General features: G+C 36.9%; 2 protein-coding genes across 6 annotated transcripts; one reads left to right on the top strand and one right to left on the bottom strand.

Moving 5' to 3' along the window:
• The first annotated feature begins 2,814 nt into the window (after positions 1-2,814).
• Positions 2,815-5,770, top strand: LOC116257526 (ribonuclease 3-like protein 2). Of its 3 annotated transcripts, none has more exons than XM_031634367.2 (4): positions 2,815-3,438; positions 3,512-3,574; positions 3,753-4,129; positions 5,405-5,770. In XM_031634367.2, exons 1-4 carry the CDS (start codon positions 2,830-2,832, stop codon positions 5,589-5,591), a joined length of 1,236 nt encoding a protein of 411 aa, XP_031490227.1. In that variant the 5' UTR covers positions 2,815-2,829; the 3' UTR covers positions 5,592-5,770. The 3 variants fall into 3 exon arrangements, with proteins under 3 accessions (XP_031490227.1, XP_031490226.1, XP_031490229.1); XM_031634366.2 differs by having other exon boundaries at positions 3,512-3,652; XM_031634369.2 differs by having other exon boundaries at positions 3,512-3,652; positions 5,391-5,530.
• Positions 5,771-7,004: 1,234 nt separating this feature from the next.
• Positions 7,005-22,462, bottom strand: LOC116257525 (CSC1-like protein At1g11960). Of its 3 annotated transcripts, none has more exons than XM_031634363.2 (12): positions 22,166-22,462; positions 20,073-20,439; positions 18,809-18,958; positions 18,067-18,202; positions 16,473-16,574; positions 15,566-15,685; positions 15,326-15,406; positions 13,631-13,971; positions 13,300-13,545; positions 10,645-10,969; positions 8,152-8,385; positions 7,005-7,482 (listed from the first exon to the last, which is right to left on the bottom strand). In XM_031634363.2, the coding sequence occupies exons 2-12, from the start codon at positions 20,384-20,386 to the stop codon at positions 7,234-7,236; spliced, it is 2,298 nt and encodes a 765-aa protein (XP_031490223.1). In that variant the 5' UTR covers positions 20,387-20,439; positions 22,166-22,462; the 3' UTR covers positions 7,005-7,233. The 3 variants fall into 3 exon arrangements, with proteins under 3 accessions (XP_031490223.1, XP_031490224.1, XP_031490225.1); XM_031634364.2 differs by lacking the exon at positions 22,166-22,462 and adding an exon at positions 21,986-22,135; XM_031634365.2 differs by lacking the exon at positions 22,166-22,462 and adding an exon at positions 21,684-21,955.
• Between the last annotated feature and the right edge of the window lie 736 nt (positions 22,463-23,198).

Here is a 23,198-nt window from a genome sequence, read left to right as displayed (position 1 = left end):
ATAGTACTTCAAAGGGGGGGGGGGACCAAACAATTTCTTGGCTGCCAAGTAGTCCAGTTAACTCAAAAGTGTTGCTTGGTTGCCAAGTCAGAAATATGTAAGATTAAGGGCAACTAAAATGTAGTGACTTTGGGTCCTCATCTGGACATCCTATTTTTTATTCACTCTTTCTTTCGGTATTCTTTTGTAAAGGTTGCTCAATCCCTTTAAAGGTCATGTCACCTTTTCACATGCTTCATTATCCTGTCTCCTTACATTCTAAAATTGATGAAAGAAGAAAACAACAACAAGAACAACCCTTGGTTGAACCCAATCCCAAGGGTTTTAAAATTTAATAGTTTGATCAGATAGACAGAGCGAGGCAAACGTAACACTACGTTTGAAGACGAGGTATTTCACTGTAGAAGTGGAACTTTAATTTAAATTTTATTAAAAGTTTTACATAAAAAAAAAAACATGAAACAAATGTACTGAGACTTTTAAAAGGTTCAGAAACTTTATTACTGGGAATAAAGTGTTGAGGTGAAACTTCTAAGCCAAGGTAAATTTTTTTTTTACAGTTGCTTTTTAGCCGTATGTGTATATCAAGATGGCATTAAGAAAACTTTCATGTGCAAATAAATACAAATATTGAACTAAAAGGCCTGAAACAAAAGTTTTATATCATCACAGAAAATGGTGTATATGGGAGCTGGAACTTTTGATCTACCTAAAAGCAAACTGGTATTAAGTACTTAGTGTTCTAATGCTCGGGAATTTATAATTTAATAACATGTATTCAAATGTTACCTAGCAGTATATGTGAACTTTGATGTATGCTAAGAAAGATGATATGCTCTCTGGTTTCCTACTAAATATAACTAAGAAAGCAATGGTTTATGTTGTATGAAAGAAAATATGTATAAAAGAAAGAGTATACATCACAGATTGCTCAAGTCAAGAACAAAAACTAAAATAAAAATAGATTACCGAGTTTAAACTTAAAAAAAAGATAACAATAAGGACGCGCTATGTCAGACTTGCATGAGGATTTTGTCATTTTTTGATCTCTACCAAACGCTATTCTGGTGGTCCTAGTGCCAATTATATGCAACCCTACAAAGCATCCTATGTCCTTCCTTTCTAACTTTAGCTCAAACTTTCCCACTGAGAAGAAGAAAAAAAGAAAGGCACCTGTGGTGCTTTTGACAGGCAGCTTTTGCCTCCATTTGCAGAAGGAAGTGCTACCCCTTTTTCTGCTCAAAATCTTTTGTGTTAACAAAGGACGGGGACCATCCCCGGGCGTTCGCCGGAAAAGGTGATGTGTTTTTAAATTTCATAAAGAGATAACTTTTGCTCTAAGAAAGGATTTTTCATTTTTTAACTTTTGCTCTAAGAAAGGATTTTTCATTTTCATTCTTGTATTGTCTTTCACGAGTATTGTGTGAATCCATTTGGGGTTTCTCCTTTTATTATTTCCTTAAGCTTAGAACTTTATCTCCAAGGGGGTCGGCGCATCAAGATGGAACAGGCAACCAGTTTTCGTTTTGAATCTTTAGGGCATTAAATCTTTTTGCTCCAAACAAAGGCCACCAATGCACAAGTTGAAGTGTGATAGAAGTAGCACTGAATTTAGAGGGAGAGAGATTACAGAAACAACCAAGAACCCTATCCCAAAACTATTTAATAGCACTCCTAAGTCAAACTCTCAACATCATCAAAAAAGTAGTGTCTATGGGAATATGGGAATCGGACAAAAACGTTGCCTCCTACCCAACAAACTTACGCCCCTTCTAACACCAGATCGAGATTGAAATTGATATATATATATATATATATATATATATATATATATATATATATATATATATATATATATATATATATATATATTCTTCGATGCATAATTAGGACCCTTTTTTTACACAGAGGTTTATATTAATGAAATTATTGTGATTTATATAGTACAAACTTACGGAGAAAAGATATATATCACGAATTGATCAAACTGAGTATAAATAGTAAGATTTTTTTGTAGTTGCTTAAGCCTAGCTTATGTGTTTGGGTGACAAGGGCCAAAACCAGGCTTTACATTTCAGAACCTAATTTTTATTTGAGAATAGGCAAACCATGCCACAAGCACTTAATGATCTTCTCTTTTTTTGAGATTCCTTGTGGGAGAAGGAAAAACCTAGAAATGACATCAATCAAAAGTGCTAGATTTTTTATATACTAACTTTTTAACAATGGAAAAATTAAAATGATAAAATTTGTGAACCAGATCTTAATCTGGCTTTGAAATGGATCGGATACATATAAGTCCTGTCCCAACCCAAACTGAATTTAACTCTTGTTGGTGGAGATTCCGTTCAAGTGGCAAGTGCCCACACAAATCTTCTCTTTATTCAAGTTCATTCGAATTTATTCGCCATGGTCATGAGCGGGACCCACAACCGGAGAAACCCGGCTGCTTCACTTTCAGTGTAACTCTTTTAGTTTAATTCCAAAAGAGAACTTCATCTTTTTTTTAATGCAGGCAGAACTTCTCCCATCTTCTTGATAACCAAAAACTAAAGTGTTATAAGTTCAGGTAAGCGGGAGAGAATCCATTGTTCGAACTAAAGTTGGATTCAAATATAAATGCATTTGATATGAATAGGAAACAAACTGAACGAAGCTGAATATTTTAAGTTGAGTACAGTTTAAATTCAAACTTTTTTAGATGAAGATTTTCTCCCAAAAGTTTGGTACCCTCAAAAGTTGAGTGGATCTTTTGCTGAAAGTGAAAGAAAAAAGGGAGCATTTTAGAATTATAAGAAAGAGCAGCGACGGTGAATAAGATTTTGAAATATGCGTCCAGAACGAGACTCGCCGTCGCCTTGCTGCTTCGTTGAAACGCCGCACCGTTTTCTTCCTTCTTTCCTCCTCGTTGCCTCGTCCTCTTCTGCCGGTGGTCCAGGGATTCTCTTGCTCGCGGAATCCGGCGACCTGTATAAAAGAGGCGGCTACCCATTGGTTCTGAAAGAGGCAAACCCATTAAGGCGGAGAAGTGGTGGGAACGGTGGAAGGATGAAGGCGTCAACCAGCAAGAGAAACCTGTTGCAGAGGAGGATGGAGGTCGACGGCTTAGACCCGGAGACATGCACCCCCGACGAGGCGATGGCCGCCGTCGAGACGATCATTGGATACCAGTTCAGCGACCGGACACTGTTGGAGACGGCACTCACGCACTCCTCCTTTCCTGCGGGAACGTCCTACGAGCGCCTCGAGTTCGTGGGCGACGCTGTCCTTGGCCACCTTTTCAGCACTCACCTCTATATAAGCTACCCCAACCTCGATCAGGGCGCCCTCTCCCTCCTTCGCGCTGCCAATGTCAGCACCGAGAAGCTCGCTCGTGCCGCAGTCAAGCTCGGGCTCTACCGCTTTCTCCGGCGCAACTCCCCTTCTCTAGACGACAAGGTTTCCCTCTCTTTTCGTAGTCCCATCGGGAAGTCGGAGTTTCTTTATCTTAATTGGTGGTGGACTATTTCAGGTGCTGGAGTTCTCGAAGGCAATCCAGCACGAGTCCGCCATCGCCAGCGTGAAACCCCCAAAGGTGCTCGCCGACATCATTGAATCTGTCTCCGCCGCCGTTTACATTGATTGCGGAGATAAACTTGACAAGCTTTGGACGGTAGTTCGGTGGATTCATGGCTCTCTGTTTCTCCTTTTGACCCTTCTTTATCGGATCGATTATTTCTTCTCTTCCTCATTCCCTTTGTTTTTGTTTTTAGATTGTTCGACATGTCTTGGCACCAATGGTGACTCCAGAAACGCTACAAAGTCATCCATGGACGGAGCTACTGGAGCTTTGCCAGAAAGTAGGGAAGGAATTGAAGCTCGCTATGAAGGTAGACAAGATGGGCCTGAATGTGATTCATGTACTTATCGACGGCGTGAGGTGCGGCACTGGGCGGAACGAGAACAAGGATCTTGCGAAAATTGCTGCGGCGAGATTGGCGTTGGAAAAGTTCAGAGAGAATCAAGGGGCTGATCCAATTGTGGAAGTGATCATTGACCACCCACTGTGTGATGGAGTGGATGAAGATGGTGCCAAGCACATGCTAAATGTGCTTTGTGGCAAAATGCATTGGCCTTTTCCCATATATAAGTATTCTTCTGCACTTGTTTTGTGCTTAATCTATAACATCTATGTATGCAAATGGCTTGGAATAGTCTAATATCAATAGTTACCTGGTTCTGTTACAAATGTATTTTTTTGTGTCTTCTTGCCCTTTTGAGCTTTAAATCGAAGCAGCTTAGGAGGCTCAGAGCTGAGATACAAGGCTATTCTGTGACCCTTTTTCGTGTTCTGTTACCATTGTTTAAGCCGCATATTTGTTCAGAAACAGATTTGAGTACGAGGCAGTGACATTCTAGTACGACTTTAAAATGTTTCATGTGTTCTAATTTGCAAGCATATTAGCTAGCCGTGGAGAATTTTCATGCTTATGTAAATTAATGGTCAATAGCCAAACGGCCGAAACCACCTTCCCGAGAAAGGAATGATAGTTTGAAAACCTTAATGCCTCATTGAAAGCTGTGAAAAATATTTTCTTTCATGTTGCTTATCTTTTCGTGAAAATGAAATCATTCATGCCAATTTTTTCATTGCATTAAAATTTAAGATCATATTATTTTGGGATCCAATTCCATGGCATAGTGATTGTAAATTCTGAGATTTTTGGTTTTCTATTTATTTCTGATTTTAAATCTATAGGCAACAAGGTATCTGGACATAGATAAATTTGTCAGATCTAGACTACAGGGGTTGAAACATCAGCTGAAAAGGTTGGTTTTTAATATACGAATTAGAGGAAATTGGGATGCTTGACCAACTTGATAGATGGGAGAAAGGCAGAAAGCATGAAGATACGAGGATGTTAACAAACCTTGTTGGTTCCACTTTGTCATGTTCTCCATAATTTGTCCAAAGGATGATCTTGCTAACGAAAAAATCCTCAAGCAATTTGGTAGAATAGTACTGCTCCAATTACGTTCTTAATTTTTATTGGTACTTGTTCTGTGATTTTGTAATTAGCCGAAAAGGGTGTACTAAGTCTCTCTCTCTCTCTCTCTCTCTCTCTCACACACACACACACATATGTCCCACTGTTTCTAGATTACAGGGGCACAAGTAACTGGTTTGTTCATGGTACATATTGATCATGCTGCTTTTCTACTAGAAAAATCCATAGCTTTGTCGTGGCACTTGCATGGAGTGAGCTAGATCTTTCTTTGTGAAATTAGAGGATAATTTATTAATTGATAAAATCTCATGTCATAAGCATGTTAACTTAATGCAGCTCATACCGATTTTGTCGAGTTTGTTCCAACTTCTGAGCTTGAACGTCCATATTGAGTATTAGTAGTTTTTGAACTGCAGACTCATTGAAGAGGACGGGCCAGCTCATGATAAGAAATTTATCAGTTCCGTTGAGGTCACAAAGTCAAATGAGAAGCTGATCATTAAGGGTGACTTGAAGGGGCGGGTCAAGGATTCAGAGAACTCCGCAGCTCAAAAGATGTTAAACCATCTGAGTAGATCAGGAAGGTTAACAATTCAATCATAATAGTTTGTATATAGGTATCAAAAGGCATCAGCTTATCGTGCATTTTATTGTTTCTGCAATTAAAGTGATACGAGTAACCTTTTATGGTTTAAATATCATTTGATTACTGTTGCCATGTTCAGCCACTTTAATGTAATCATATTGGATACAGATGCAAATTAGTTTACTGTATTTTGATATTATTACTCTCAGACTTGCAAGGTAGAGCTGCAGATTGAGGCATTTAGGAATCTCTCTCTCTCTCTCTCGCTATGCATTTTGTGGATGTTCATTCTGCAGCTCCTCCTTGTTACATAAAGAACATAAGAGGATTCTCTCTGCAAATTGTGGATGTTCATGCTGCAGCTGCTGCTTGTTCTATACAAATTTAAAGTGATTCTGATATAAAGCTGAAATGTCTCATTCGCTTGGCTTTTATTGTCTTTGTCGAATTGACTTCTATTTATTTCTTTTGGCTTCCTCTTGACAACAAACCACATAAATTGTTAAGTTGTATCTTTGTTGTTATATTTGATCTGCTCTTGGACTTCAAGATTTGCTTTGATCTCTTGTGACATGTGCCTAGGTTCATCAAAACTTCATTTATTTCTATCGCCTTACCCACGTCCAGAAATTTAGAATTTCTTTTTAACAGCTTCAAGGAGGCAGCTCTTGTTAAACAGCAGTTTTGGCTATATATGCAAGGAAGCTGTATTCTTGCGTGTGTGAACATTGTGACATTGATGATATTTGCTTCTAAATTACAGTATTCACTTAGGCCTTGGCGTACGTTGGCATGGTAATCCAACATGATAATAGCCAAGAAATACTGTGGGCTGCTTTATCTTGGTTTTGCTGAAGACCCTAGATGGAAGATGTTAACAGATTGAAACAAAATCAATCGTTCTTATTGGTTCATTATCTTGCTTTATACGCGTTGTTTATTTCCTGTGGGGGTACCATCTTGGCCTTGCCCACATCCGTCCTACTTTGGTCTGGGCTTGACAATTGATGCCAGCTGCGTACGTGCGTCCTTCAGGCCCAAAAAAACTATCTTCGATGTCATTTGACGTCTTAATTGGATCCTTAATATTGGTTAGTTTCTGATCAAAACCTCCAAGTATGAAAATCAAGGAAGGCACATATATAACCTTGGTGATTCCATCTTCTCAAGAAACTTTGGCAACATTGCGTCGTCTTCAGGCATACAAGAAGTGATTATAACGAACTTGCTTTTGGTAAGTGCATTATTTCCAAAATCTTTAGGAGATAAATTTGACTCCTCTGTCTCTGTGGGGCGAGATGGTTTGGCTGCATTGTGGAACCAAGTGGTGTCAGATTTGAAGCCCACAAAAGATTGATTATCAGACACAACAGAAGTACATACATGCTTCGAGCCAAAGTGGCTCATGCAATTTAAGCAAAGAAGGGGCATAAAAAAAAAGCTGCCTTTTAACCATTACCACCTTCAGTTTGATATGGTACAGAATACAACGTTTTTCTTACAGCCGGGAGGCAGAGACCTCTCATGTACACCGTCCAGCAACTTCATTGATGCGGTGGAAATTTTGAATCGCTCTCACCCAACTTCCAAACACAAAATAAGTGTGACGATACATCAAATATGCACATTGATGTGAATTTTATTGGAACGATGTACAACTTATGGTTGCTCATGAACATCTAGAAGAGACGACGATGAAGAACTGTATTTGCTTGGCAGTGGTGTGTTTCTCCTTGATTGACGCTTGGTGGGTACCAGTGTGTCTTCTGGCTCATGCACTACTCCTGAGACTGCATCATCATCTTCGTCGTCCTTGAACACAGGATGGATGTAAGCGGCCTGAAGGTAACCTTTCAAGTTCAAGCCTGGTTCAGTTGTACGCTCCAATGTGTCTTTTATCATAGCTTCCTAGAATATTACAACACGCAAGAGTGAATGTTTGAAGCTCTATAACAGCAAATAGATGATCATGATTAGGCGAACTGCAAGCTTAATAGATGGAATGGCTGAATGAACGATGGCAAGTGCTCATAATACTCAAAACACTTCATCAAAAACCTTCACTTAAGAATACAGTAACAATTAAAGATGATTAGTGCTACTATTAATGTCAAAGTAGCTCATCTAACAAAATGAAAGGATGTCCACGACCATTTTCTTCCAGCTTAACTCAAAAAGACACTCCAGTTATGATCATATACACTGATTCTTTTTAAGAACATTTAAAAGCCTATATAGCCAGACTATAGCTTAGTAGTTTCAACTGTGTCACGTGATGCTGCAAAAAGAAACGGAGTAGCACAAGAAAAAGTTGCAGATTATGACAATTAACCCATTCTGTTTAGAACTACTAAACCAGTAAGAGATGCACCGCACGGGTATACATCCAATTTGTCATCCAACATGCCTTGGTGATATATATATACGCACTGTCCCGTGATGCAATTGACACATTTGTCTATGGAACAATACCAACAATTTGGACAACAAAAGCAAGCAAAACTTATTAACAAAAAGGAAATAAAAAGTTGCAGAAAAAAGGCATATCCAATAAAAATGGGACACTATTCCTCTTACCTGCAGTGGAAATTTGACAAATGCAGCTTCGTAACGTCCCTTGCAGAATCTATGGAACCAAAAAGTCAAAATTGGCAGAGCAATGAGAAAAGGACCTGCTTGAGCAGCAGCTTTTGTACTCATTAACCCCATCAGAAGCACTTGTGAAATTATCAAGTTCGTAATAATTCGACTGTGGACAGCTGGCCAGAAAGCTGCTGCACTCTCATACTCCTGATTGTACACATTTATAATCTGGACAACAACAAGTTTCAGAGGCATAATATGGTATACTCAACAGTTAAGAAATACTGTGCATGCAAAATTCACAAAGGCATGGATGTGTGTGGGGAGGAGGGGGTAAGGAGCGAGACACAGAGAGAGAGAGAGAGAGAGAGAGAGAATACACAACATTTGACAGTAAAAAATTCAAACCTATGGAACATAAAAATCATTTAGTCAGGCCACATAGGATAGGTAGGTTATGGACTCAACATATTGTTGAGAGAAAAAAAAAAAAGAAAAGAAAGAGTGAGGAGTCATTCGGGAATTAGAAAAGTTTAGATGGGTATGTCTTTGTTATTTTATTATTTTTGAAGGACTTTTTTATATAATTATTCCTCTTGCCCCTAATCTTTATTTAAGTGATTAGGATTAACCAAATTATTTTTTTTTCTTCCTCCAGACTGCTTGGAACATGGTATTAGAGCCTCATACGCCTGGGAGACTTTAATACCTTGCAGTTTTGGGGTTGTATTTCTTTCTTGGTGGTGCTTTAATTGCCCAAACTGGTGCAGAAATAATGTGGATCAAAACTATGTTGATATGTTTAGGGATATATGTTTCTCTCCTATGATGTATGATAATAACACTGCTACCTGTATAGCAAACAATTCGGTACTTCATGAGGACCAAACATCTTCAAATAGACTGCCATTATATTCGTGATGTGCTCCAAGTAGGGAATATTTCTATAGTTCATATTTTCCTCATAAGATCAAGTTGCTGATGTGTTTATCAGGCCTCTTTCCAATATCTAGATTCTCTGAATGTTCTAACAAAATGAACATTCATATCTATGCTCCACCTTGAGAGGAAGTATTGAGAGACTAAAATAAGAGTAAGGAGACGTTAGTGAATCAGAAAAATTTAGATGGACATGTCTTTATTATCTTATTACTTTTGGAGGACTTTTTGTATAATTATTCCTCTCACCCATAATATTTAGTTAAGTGAGATTAGGGTTAATCGAATCAATTTCTTTTCTCCCTCCAAACTGCTCGTAACACATATAATGATATAATATTCTCAAGGAACTTACACAACATGCACAACAGATCTAATTTGGCTATGTCTATGCCTAGATGCTTTCTCTTGAAATGACCTTATCTAATTTCTTACAAGATTCATTATTACAAACTTCATTGATCAGAAAATGATTCGTGGAAGCAGCATTCAGTTCTAATTTACTCTTTTTTTATTCTGGAATTATGCAAATATGTTATGTATTATATAGGAATGTTCATTGCATCTTATGAAGTTCCTGTCTTTTTCGTGCTTTTGTAAGAAACTAAATGTATGTAGATGTGCATAAACAAGAAGAACTAAGTACACCTTTGCATTATTTTTGGACCAACCAGGAAACCACATTTTTATGATCTGCCTTGAAATGTAACCACCAACTACAGTTTGTAGGAGTAAAGTAGTTTGTGTATGTGGTCATGCTTTGTTGGTCATCTTGGTGCGAATGCAGGTTCCTAAAATATGAGGGAAATATGACCACTGTATGTACTGGTCTTAACCATCCGATCATGTTAGTTTAGACAGCTACAAAAGCTGCTTATCTGAGGAAAGTGCCGACTTTTTACTTTCTTGACAATGAAGGCTGTCAACTACTTTTTAGAAGGCTTCTTTGCAGTTTGAGCATGACAATGCATGAGTTATTTGATAGTAGTAGTACTGTATGTATCTCCAGCACACAAAAGAAAAAGACTTCCTCTTTCCCTCTCTCTCAAGTTTGAGTTACATAAGCACCAGTCTAAACCCATACCTATGTACTAATTTTTTAAGTACTAATTATGACCAAAATCCTATATCCTATTTTTTTATGTACTACTAACTACACCAGTATACTAGCATTGTTTCTTTTTCTGCATCTGTAACTACAAGAAAATCTAGACACATCAATGATTCAGATACTCAACACGTTGCAGTAAATTGTGGATCCCTGATAAAAACCAGAGATACCAAAAAGAGAAAAGAGCAGAACACCCTTCCATCTAATTTGGCAATAACAATGACATGCATTGACTGATTATGACAAAGTTTTAGAGCAACTCAGAAACCTCAGATGCAGAAGTAAGATTAGCATAAAAGTGAAAGATATACTGGGAACCCAAAGTTAGGCTTTTATAAAAGTTAACAGTAGAAGATAAACTGGGAATTCAAGATAGGATTTTGTCAAAGTAAACAGAATATACTGCATTATGTTTGAAGAAGAAACAATAACTTTACCTGATGACGATACACGGTGAATGCAAAGGCAAAAAAGACCACAATAAATGGAAGTAGGATAGGAGTGACCACGCAGTAAACAAGACCAAGTAAGAAATATAGCTGAATTTGAGGTTCTGAAGTATTGAAACCTATACTTCCTGCATCCATGGCCTCTTCCCTGTCCTTCTCAGTCTTCACCAAGAAAAAGTTCTTGATATGATATATAATCAATGGCCTTAGCCTGAGAATTTCCCCAGCAATTCCAGCCCAACCATCAACCATAATATAAGTAATGAAAAAAGTTGCTTTCGAAGGGATGGTCTCACCAATTAGTCGAGGAATACTGCAAAGTTTAGAGAAAAAATAAAACATATATTTGAAAAGAACTGAGTAACTAGGTAGGAGAATGAGAGGCGAGTATCAAATGATAAACAAAAATTTTCTGATTATAAACGCAAATTAAGTAAAACTGCTGTTATACTCACAAAAAACCTGGCAGAAATTAAACAGACTGATTGCATGCACTAAAGTTTGGTCTTTGAAAACATGCTTCATGCTTTACCAACCCATTATCCATCTCAGAGCCAATACATGGTTCTCAAAGAGAGAAGGATAATATAGAAAACTATGTTAAAATAACTTTATATACATTGGGACTACCAAGGATAAAAAAAAATTTAAAATCTACTAAGTGACAGGATCCTATGTTGACAGCAAGTTTGAAATTGTATCATCACGCTATTGGCAGTCCTAGACCTAGAAAATATCTTCCTTAACTAGAAGTCTAAAACTATAGTACTATATCACTAAACCAAAATAGATAATTAAAATTTAATTCAATGGATCTGTATCAGATCGAGTCTAACTCAGATCAGCATGTGGAAAACCAGTTGCCCATGCCGCTACGTGGGTATGCCCAGTACGTCTTGCCTTTCAGGTATGGCTTGGATCAGGAGACTCAGGACTTTGATGGAGGGGCCTGATGCATCCTCTCTGCATCTAAATGGTTCACTTCCTTCTGCCTGAGCAATCCCATGACGATGGCTGGCATTAGCCGCTAATAATCAATGGCAACGATGATCAGCGACACATGGAGATGGATTATGGCAACAAAGTTTTTCTTTCCCTTTGGGGTTCATAAATGTGAGGCTTTCGTCAGCAAGATGTTTTTCCCTCAATTTTTTTCTCTTTCAACTATTTCCGGTCTTAATGAATTAATGACTTAATGTGCTTAATCCTTAATGCTCTTGCTGTTTATTACGTAACTAAGATGTCAAGTACATATAGAGAGAAACAGCTTTAACAGGAGAGATATCTTTGCAACAAATATGAATTTCAAAACACATGAAACATGCAGGAGAAAGAATTTTTACCATATGATACTAGGGAATGTGTCTTCTAAGAGATTAAGGAGGCTAACAGAGTGCTCCTGTAATTCTGCTGACTCTGAATTTCCTGCTTGACTTGTAGACTATGTCGTTTGGCATTGAAAGTTTGGGTTATTGTGTATGAATTTTTGCTCTACTAATGAGATTTTTTGTGATGGTTTATACACACACACACACATACACTCTGCTGTACCCCACTACCCATAATTTTCAAAAATGGCATGTTCCAGCCTGTATTAACACACCCACACCCGTGACTGCACCTATGTAACATAGGTTCAACCGTTCAAGGACTTAACGTTATTAACATGTCTGCAAATCCCAGAACATGGCATCCAGCTCCAACTCAAATGACAACTTTAACAATTGAGGATTTTAAACTATAATGGCTTGATAGAACAATTCATGCTCAAGCTCACCTTAGCCCATAAAAAAATGAACAAACATGGGAACTTTAAGAACAATGAGAACATATTAAAGAAATAAAAACTGGTCCAACATTCCAGCGTGACAAAATATCTAGGATGGATTAAGCTGACATTCAAAAACAATAAATGTATGGTTTGGGTGAGAAGGCCTCAGGTAAGTTGACATTGGAACTATAATTATTTCATGGAGTGTGATACTAGAATGTGCAGACTCAAGGAGAATATACACAAATGCCTTTACGGCAAAGCTAGAAATTGTAAGGCAGGCTGGATTTTCAAAAGTCATGTCATTTAGCCACATCATAAAATTTAACTCCTAAACAAGTACTTAATTCAACAATTTTTTATCTGCCCCTTTACTTTTTTAATACCTTGACAGGTACAGATCAAGAAGACACCACATCACTGCTTGAAGCCAAGCAGACTTGGATTATTCAAATTGGAGTCTGCACTCTCCTAAATGAAACATTTACTTCCAAGTTAAGTGTTTGTTATAATAAATGTGTTAAAGATCAACTAACAATGCAATCAAAAAAATTATTGAAACACAAGTACCTTTAGAGAAATATTTTATAGAAGTAAGCGTGAAGGTGCCAACAAGTAAATGGTACAAAGAAAAAAAGAGGCCCCTCTCATTATGTGAACAAGTGACGGGAAGAAATAAGGACCATTTCTTTGAAGTCAACTATGTATGACAAGTGTTGGCTAGACTAAGTGAGTGCAAAAGCTGGAAATAAATTTTTTTTTTTCCTTCTTCTTTCATTGCCTTAAATGAGTGAATGAATAATCCTAAGGAGGTGATCTTTCAAGATCAACAATCATTCATGTCAATAACAGTAGCGGAGTAGAGACCATACTCATTCGCAGACTGCTTCATAAAGTAATGCAGCTGTTGAAAAGCGGTGCCTGTGATTATACTCCCAAGAAACACATTTATAAGCTGGAAAATGTAGTATTTGGCTGCAGCTCTTCTTTCTAGAACAGATCGAGCAATATAACCCTCAAACTTAGACATCACCATCAATATTGCAGGCAAAAAGATGAGGAAAATCTTCAGAGCAATTCCAGGAAGAACACCCTGAATGAAGGACTTGATAATTTTGCTGCAGGCAAAGTAGATACCATTTTTAACATTCTTAACTAGCAGATCACAATGAAAATCAACAGAAGGGCATGAAAATTACTCACATTTCTATGATAGCCTTCAAGAAAGGTGCTGCTTTCTCAATACCCTCGATGTTGGCTAGTGACTGTACAAATGCTATTGGTATCATAAAGAAAAAGGTAAGAAAGAAAAATGCAACAGCCACAATAAGCTTCCTGATAGCAAGAGAAACATATGGAATTGGTAAATTATTCCAGTAAACATCTCTAGGCTCAGGAGCCCACTCGGTCAACCAGACTGTGGGATTTCTAGTTTGTTGTGTTTGTGCACAGACAGCAGCGCCCCAACGACTTCTAAAGGACACAAAAGCAACTGGCATAATACATTTTTCGTTGTTCATTATCTTCTCCCGTTCCTTAGCCTCCTGAAGAAGAGATAAAAATAAAAAAATAAATGTTTGAATACAAATGCCTGAAAGAAAGAATTCATCACAAAGTTTGTTGACTATGATAGACATATATAATAATTTCAAGTTTCAACCATTATCCCATATATATTTCAAAAGGATAAAATTTTGCTTTTGTTGTCATAAAGAAGGCGGTATGTGGAGAAAAAACAATTCTGATGAAAAGCAAAGCATACTGAACCTAAACTATTTTCTAGTACAAACAATTAGAGACGAGCAGGGAAAAAGACAAAAAGCATATCTTCCTACTTAAGAGCATAGCAACAAATATTGCGATATTAAAAAGAAAACAAAGAAACTGATAAACAAGGAAACTATCACGATATATTGAGAAAAAAAAGTTAAAAAGTGAATTTGTCGCGACGTTCTCGTGATTTTATTGCTATTTTATCGTGATTTTTTCCTTTGTTTTTTATTTCATTTTTCTGCCTGTTTCATTGTTTTATTTCCTCTTGTTCTAGGTATTTAACATGACCTCCTAAATGCAATACAGTACTTATTAGTTTTTCGTTTCTTGTATTTTTACCTAACATTTTGACTTTTTATTTTTTTTAAAAAATCTAAAATTTTCCCAAAAAAAAAACTTTGCCAATAAATACCCAAGAAAACCTGGCGATAAAAACCCGAGAACGATATTTGTGGCTACGCCTTAAGAGTTAAGCCCCATATTTTCCATATCACTAGATCAAAAAAGAAAATCAGTTAGAAGTAATTGATTTTTGCATGAGGTCCTGCTTCTCTACTTCCGTTTTTTATCTGAATTGTTGCATCATCTGTAAAGTTTAGTTTGAAGTTGATAATGGATCTGCTTACACAACTCAACAACATGGAGATGTTGACCAAAAGCGTTAACATCCACTTAGCACAAGCAGTGCACAAAACTTGAGCTCAATGCACCTAAGACCTTTTGCAGTCCAGATTAAGGTCGAATTATAGAAGAGGTTAGCCTACTCCAAGGTGAGAGGAATGTTTTCATACCTGAACGGCCTACTCTACCGATTAAAGATTCACCAGGATCATAAGATGTAAATTGTAAAATAAGTGGTATTGCTAAAGATGGAGAGGAAACAATTCTTGTGCTTAACAATCTTGATTCCTAATACTTTTCTTTGACAGTGGACAGACAAGGATATGTTATTCAAAAACAAAGGTCACAAAGTAATAGGGAATGACATATGGAACAACAACCAACACAGCACCAAAACCATAAACAGAAAAATCCAGCAAAATAAAAAATCTCTAGTGTCATAGCCAATATGCAGAATGATGAAGAACAAAGGTTCATGAAATATAATCAAGCAATAAAACTTACTTCTTCTGAAATCTTGCTAATTTTTGCTGTGTAATAATCAATTGCATCAACTCTCTCTCCCCAAAGCCCCAAGAATCCAGTCTGCACAACATACGCCAGAGGCACAGGTATAAGACAGTCTTGGTTTGTACACAAAAGATAAGCCATTAGTTTTTAGTTTACCCATACAAATGCCAATACAAACAAGATTACAAATCTGCTGGAACAGGAAAGAGAGAACTGTAAATATGACAACGTTACCTTTCTCATTGGACGCTTTTCTGGATTTCTCTCATACTTGTTCTGGTTATAAACCAGCCAGTTTTGGAGGCCTTTTTTCTTCTTAACCAATTTGTAAAGCTTATTTGCATCATAGACAACCTACAATTCATTCACCAGGCAAATGATATTATACATTTATGTGTGTGTGTCTATACAACCATACTTGATCGTTCCAAAGAAAGTAATAAGTGGTGTTTAACTAAATTTCTACCCAAAATGCAGACTACGCCAACTAGGAAAGGAAGTTCGCGCATGAATAAGCATTAATAGCTACACGATGAATTATTTCCTGAAAATATGCACCTGCTCTCCATTAACCATAGCAATTAATACAGCAGCACATCAAGTTCTGGAAGCTAAAATATTCACCATCCTTCTTGTGAATTGCTGATGAGGTCCTCTTGGGAGTTTTTCTAGGAAGCTAAATATTCACCATAGTCTCTTTCTTTCTCTTTGGTCAACAACTCAACATCTTCACATAAAATAATAAGATAGACAGACACAAAATAAAACTTTCAAAGCAGGTCTAGGCTTTTTATCATTTTGAGTGATGGAAAACAATGCTCCACATTGAGTGGACATCATGATGAAAGTACGCATACAATTTTGTTGTCAACTACACAATTTTATGGTGCTTCTTTGTTGTAAAGTTGCCAATGCATTTCAATAGAACCATTTTCAATCTGGCAAATGTTATTGAAACTTCCCAAATGTACAGATTTAACTGAACTAAATTCATGGACAATAAAGAATATAATAAATTGACAACACCTATTGCGTGGTAATAGTCGTGGCTAACACAAGTTCATATAGTGGTAGGATCAACACAACTATATGTATGTGAAATTGGTGCCATTGCTGACAAATAACATTAATCAAGATTTACCTGGTGAGTGAGATAATGATCAGGATGATTTACACGAAAAAAATGATCAACATGTTCGCTGACTGTCTCATCAGGGTCTGAAGGTATATTGCGTACAAGAACCTGACAAGGACAAAGGAGAATAAATAGTGGCATACAAATAAAAGGAAGCTAAAGTTCTACTTGATAATGGCAACCGTATATAACACAGATTCTTAAGATGTCAAACAAGAAAGATGTACGAGTTTATTGATTTTCTTCCAAACGAGAGGTAGCTTTCTCATTATCATGTATTTGTCTGTGTGGCTTACCCATGTCATTAAAGTTAAAATTTTTACATATAGACTTGTTGGCTATGCAGTGTCTGTGTGGCTTATCCATGACATCAAAGTTAAAATTTTTACATACAGACTTGTTGGCTATGCAGTGTCTGTGTGGCTTATCCATGACATCAAAGTTAAAAATTTTACATATAGACTTGTTGGCTATGCAGGTACTTTCATCAGTATGGAATATGTATGCACATCTGAGTCTATATGTTATTATGCAATCCGTAACAGAAGGAATGATTCCATATATGCTGCATTTCAATATAATGAGCAATAGTGATATAAACAAAGGCAGAAATTAGCTTGAGCACTTTATACACATGCAATATGCTGGTCTGGATAAGAGAGAAGTAACTGATGAACAGAATGCCCTATTGAAAACAAAAGTGAAAAGCAAAATATGGATAGCATCTAAAAGGCAAAAAGAAAAAAAAAAAATCAAGAACTGAATGCTGTCCAACTTCAACATTGGAGTGAAAGAAAAGTACAAAAGGGAAATATCTTTCATTAATCCCCACTATAGAAAGATTATATATATATACGCATGCACACACACACACACACACACACACACACATATATATATATATGCTGGCAGTTCTTTTTCAATATCATAAGGTAGAACAATATAAATATTACATAGCAAAAGCATAAATACTTGACTGTGAAAGTAATGCCATTAATCCTTAAGTTTGGCAATATCCAATCTAAAGATTTTAAACCAAAGTTAAAAACATAAATCTAATGAGCAGAAATGTAGTTGAACATTACTGATAATTTGGCGAACTACATCATGTTGGAGAAACATCTCTCTGGTGACCTCCTTAAAGAGGCAGTTTACAAGTAACTGACCCTTAATGCTTTAGTGACTTACTCAGTTTTCTTCGATATTGATTCTTTAGTTCAAGTGCCTATAACTAACATATTCTATGATGTTTCACAAGTGTAACAAAGAAACTAGTGTTGTTTAACGAGATTCATCGACCACCTTTCATATTTATGTAAAACATGTCCATATACCTAAACAACTTTAGGTACAAGAAACAACCATACAGAAACCCTTTTTGGCTATGAATGCATGTTCTCATAATTTTCACCACCATTAACTGATTAATCCAATATCACAAGTGCCCAAAGATGAAAAATAGGAAAGAAGTACAAAACTAATTGTATCAGAATTTAACAACTGAGAAAGTAATCACTACATTTAATAAAGTAATTGTAATAGTTATCGTATAACAGGAGACACAAAAAAGGATTGCCCCCAAGGAATCATTAAAACTCACAGTAAATTGATCTGGACGGCGTTTTTCAGATGCAAGAAAATGCAATCTCATTGTTGCAACTTTCTCATACTCCTTCAGCAGTACACGACATGTCCAAAACGTAAATGCATATGCCATTACTAAATGAGACCAAAACCTGAAATGGAAAGTTGCCAACCAAATCAAGGTGCAAGTATTGATGCATGAACTATTACAACTACACCTGATCAAATTAAAAAAAGACTTGCAAATCCAACAAAGCGCATGCACATACAACCTTTTCGCAAAGCAGTTTGTTCTCCCTTGAACCCATGGGAAAAATGCTTGCCAAATGTGGAGGAACAAATACCTTGTTCTTTTCAGGTGGACAGAGTTTATGCAAATCCAGATGCAAAAAACATTTTTCGTAGTGAAAATTTTGCTTTCAAATGAAATTGATTTCATTGTGCCACATCACTGGAAGCACTTCCCTGACCTTGTCATTGCATCTTGAAGGTTGTACCTTTCATATGAAAGATGCATCCTTCCCACATGTTGAACAAAGTAACAAACAGGCACCTAAAATAGCCAAAAATTATGCATGCAGGAGAGCATTTCATGATGATATATAAACTTACTGAAAGGAAAACAGACAAATATGCAGCATCCATGACGGTTACTATGCAGTAGTGAACTGTTTTACATGAAATCATGACTTCAATGGACACAAGCAATATAATTTATATATAATACACAAGCTTTATGTAGGCAAGGATAAATTCACCTGTCTGATTTATGCTCGACATTGGAAATTGAATACTTGTCAACTTCACTAAATGTGCCATTTTTGCCAGGCGCTATTGAATGATCTGTCCGGTTCACAGGGATGAGGATTGCAAGAGAAAAAAGCATTATAGGAACAAAAATTTTAAGGCTGCACATAGCAGGAAAAAGAAAATGAGTTATTGGCTTGGAATAAGCTTGAAAAATACATTAAATAAATCAACAGATTAGAGATTAAAAAACCTAGAGAGAAATGAGACACAAAAACAAGTAGGTAACTGACTCTACTAAACTGCATTTTGAATATGCTTATATAGTTATATTATGTAGATTTTAACCTTCAACTAAACTCTCATATCGGTACCATATTATACTCCCACAGCCAAAGAGGACTTCATTCACATGTGATTATCTGAGTAGCCAAAGTTAAGCTTTTTCAAGTTCTTTTCCACATGACACAGGCAAAGGTGCTGGTGTGCAGCAACACAAGGACATTGCCACAAAGACATAGGTAGGTTGGGCATTTACTGGTCCAAATGCATGCATATTACAATGTCTAAAGGCTAACCCATGATTTTCCCACAATTTGACCACAGGGATCCCACAAAATTGGCCTGTCTAAATATGCCAGGTTAAACTCCATTTTGATTTAGCATTTTAGTATTGTGTTATCACGATAACTTTTATTCAGTACTCAAGCTAAATCTCAACATAAGAGATGATGTCAGAAGTAATCGCTCATCAGATTTGCATAATTCAACATGTTGTACAATGGAAGTGCCACAAAGTGAGGTTATATTTTATATTTTCATTTCATTTTTCACCCTTATCATTATAGGGTTATGAGCCATGTCACACAGAACTCTACTTTGACTCCCCATCATGCCTTCTTATATATAAGGTCACATCATAAATTCAATAAAAATTCTGAATCTGCATGTCTACAGCTACGTCCATGTGACATAGGCTATGAACCTCCATTTCTTCAGTGCTCCAACTTCAAATGTGAAACTTTGAAATAAAGTGATAGTTTCAGAAGCTATATATAAGCTGTTGAACTCTTCCTTGCTTACCCATAAGCAATTAATGAGCATTTATTTTCTTCAGCTTACAAGCTAATTTTCAAACTAAGAGATGCTATCTGAAAATACCTGCGGCAGCAGATTCCCACTATGAACATTTTGTACTTAGACGTGCCACTAAGTATCAAAGGGGAGAGAGGGAGAGAGGCATAATAAAAGGTTGAAGAGGAAAATATTGCTCACCCAACCAGATAAATTCTCAGGTAAACTGCAGAATCAAGTCCTGCATGGTCAATCAGTTCAGGTTCTGGCATTCTCAATGCTTCTGGCATCCAATTTAAAAATTTCAAGTATGATTTCAGGTCCAAATTGACAAACTTGCTAACAAGCATTCCAGAACTTGTCGGACTGACTCGTAAACCCTTGAGGTACCATTTTGGAAAGTAAACTCTATCATTGATTGGCTGCAGCCTTAGTACAGCAAATGCAAGAAGAAATGCAATTGCCGTGAGGATATTGATAGCTGCTGAAAGCCCTATGTCAGAAAGTGTAGCCATCTCTGTGTTGCAAAGGCCGAGGCGCTCTCAAACCTTGCTGAATGCCTATCACCCTGAAATTCATAGTGACAATAATAGATTAAAAAAATAAACTGATTCTCCTTCAATTCACCTTAGGGGAAACAAACTAAACAAAAAAAGAAAGGAAAATATGAAAATAATGATGATCCACAAAGCTATTGAATAGCAACTTCTGACAACCGTTGTCTGTAGCAGAGAAAGATGTTCAGGAAAACCTATAAATTTAAACAAATAAGGACAAAGCACCATCGTACAATTTTGTAAACAAGTTCATGATATGAAAAGAGATTCAGAATACTAAGGAAAGTGAACACTTCATTTAATCATAGTTTTCCGTGCAGGTGTATTGGATCAGGTAACAGGATTTTTGCATTTTTGCTGTCCTTATCTGACTGCAAACTGTCCTCACATTTATTTAGTTATCCCAAGTCCAACCCATTTTCAGCCATGGCATGCATCAACCTCTAGATTGAACTATATGACATCTATTTAGTGAACATGAGTACATACCGTTCTCTAATTTTAAAGTTAGTTGAATGCTTAAAGTTCTGCTAATACATAGCAGTGTCCAGCATGGCAACACTATGAAAGCCAATACAAGGTGCTAACTGCTAACTTAGGCTTTAGTAGGCTAGAAGTCAAGAACCAACAAATACAAGAAATTATCTGATCAATCTATACCCCTGCAATCTATCGGCAGTCAAGTAAAAAAGAACAATTTCTCATTTAACTTCCCGCAATCTTCTTTTGCCTTCTTATCTTTCCAACTCCAACGGCTAAGCCAAGGAAGGAAATTAAGGCTTTCAACTTTATCAAATGAATTAATCAGCCTAACACTGTCTTCCACGTCATAGAAAACGTTGTCTTATGCCGCTTGATGTTCCTAAAACCGACTTCCGCGTCCTAAGAAACTACCAACCTCCCCACAACAACGAAGATTACATATTCCATCTAACTTACACTGGTAGATCGCCAGCTTTTTATGAACCTTGTGACACAACGACAGAAATTACATATTCCGTCTAACTTATTCTAGCAGCACGCCAGCTATTTATGAACCTTACTGTCACTTGGGATTTAGAACCAGGACAACGTTTGACCTAAAGCTCAGTAAATACCAAATAAGAAAAACAAAGTGAACTAAAAATCAAAGTCCACGAGTGAGTCCCTTCGATCATCAGAGACAGGCTAGGATCAAAACCAAGCAAAATTTTAGAAACGAACGGACAAACTCCAGCTCCTCGGTGTAGTCAAAATTAATTTTCGCATAACGAACCGTGAAGGGGACTCCAGTTAGAACGGCTTTTGCTTCACCCACTTGCCCAGAAAATCACAAGTAGTTGGGATATCGTATTGTCCTCCACATGGCGACTTCCCAACTGTCTCAAACTCCTGAAAATCTGGGTGGGCATCCAAAGACTATCTCTATATCATGTTTCTTGCATTCTCCTACTTTATCCGCATAAAAACAGGAAGTTTCGGCATTCTGTATGGTGAAGACAACCACAATAGCTAGCATGAGGCTAATCCACATAAAGCAGCAAATCCATCACACCATCAGATAGTTCTCCACACTACCTGGATTGGCAAGGCGAAAAGAGGATCCAATCTTCCACTGATCAGAGAATTCAACTCAGAGAGAGAGAGAGAGAGAGAGAGAGAGGGAGAGAGAGGGGAGAGGGAGAGGAGAGTGTGGGGACCAATGAAAATGACGGGAAAAAGAGTGACGAACTTTTTAATGTCGCTTCAGAGCGTTACCTTTCTACAATGGGCTGTGAATTAGAGATAAAAATAACGGCAGATCTGCTTATGTGATTCCTAGCTTCCTTTGGGCACAAAACCATCAAAATATCTTTCTTCCTGTTCCTCCAGCACAGCAGCGGCTCTCTCTACAGAATCACTTGAACAAGAGTACAACAGAAGAACAAAGAAAGAACAACAAAAGGAAGGAAGGAATGAGGAGAAGGAAGACGAAGAGACAGAGGGTGTGGATGCAAAGTGAAAGTGGGACGGAAACCGTTGGATTGAAGAAACGTTTGGATTCCTAGAGAGAGAGGGAAGGGCGAGGGTGAACAGCTTTAGTGGACCATTTTCCAGCCAAAATTTCCGTTCTGTCTCTATTTTTCTCAAATATTCGCTAAGATGTTGATATTTCTTAACATTTCTAAAACAGGTCTCCGATTATGCTTTACTATTTCGAGTTGTAAAAGCTTATATATCAAATATTTTTTTTAATATCTTTTTAATTTCTTATTATAATAAAGAATTTAATGAGTGATGCAATTCAAGGTTGTGATTCAACCACAAATATCTCATAAAAAATTATTTGAATCTTGATGTAAGCTCTTTATTTAACATCTTTCAACTTTTCTCTTCCTATTAATAAGAAATGGAAAGTGAAGTTAAGAGGAACTAATGCAGATCGAACCTAAATTCAGTTTATTTGGTAATAAAATAATTTAAAACTGGCTGAAATTGTATGAAATTCGGATAAATGTTTTAAACCAGATCCAATTTATATTCAGATTAACTTTCAAATATGTAAAAACACATGTTGCTTACATTTCTCTTTTTGGATCTAAACTCCCCACATTCAACTCTGTTCTGATCCACAAGATCTTGTGCCGGTCCAAATTCAATCTAGATCATGTGTTGCCGCATTAGATTCAAACATGAGTATATCCGGATCCGATCCATTTTTAATGGATTTGCTCATCTAATGTTGCATGTGCTACATGACCAAGTATGTTTGGCAACATTAATTTTCATATATTTACCGTAAATATTAAAG

Source organism: Nymphaea colorata, chromosome 7, assembly GCF_008831285.2.
Source record: "Nymphaea colorata isolate Beijing-Zhang1983 chromosome 7, ASM883128v2, whole genome shotgun sequence".
Taxonomy (NCBI): Eukaryota; Viridiplantae; Streptophyta; class Magnoliopsida; order Nymphaeales; family Nymphaeaceae; genus Nymphaea; species Nymphaea colorata.
Note: the sequence above shows the minus strand (reverse complement) of the source record. Positions and strands in the feature narration are given on the sequence as shown.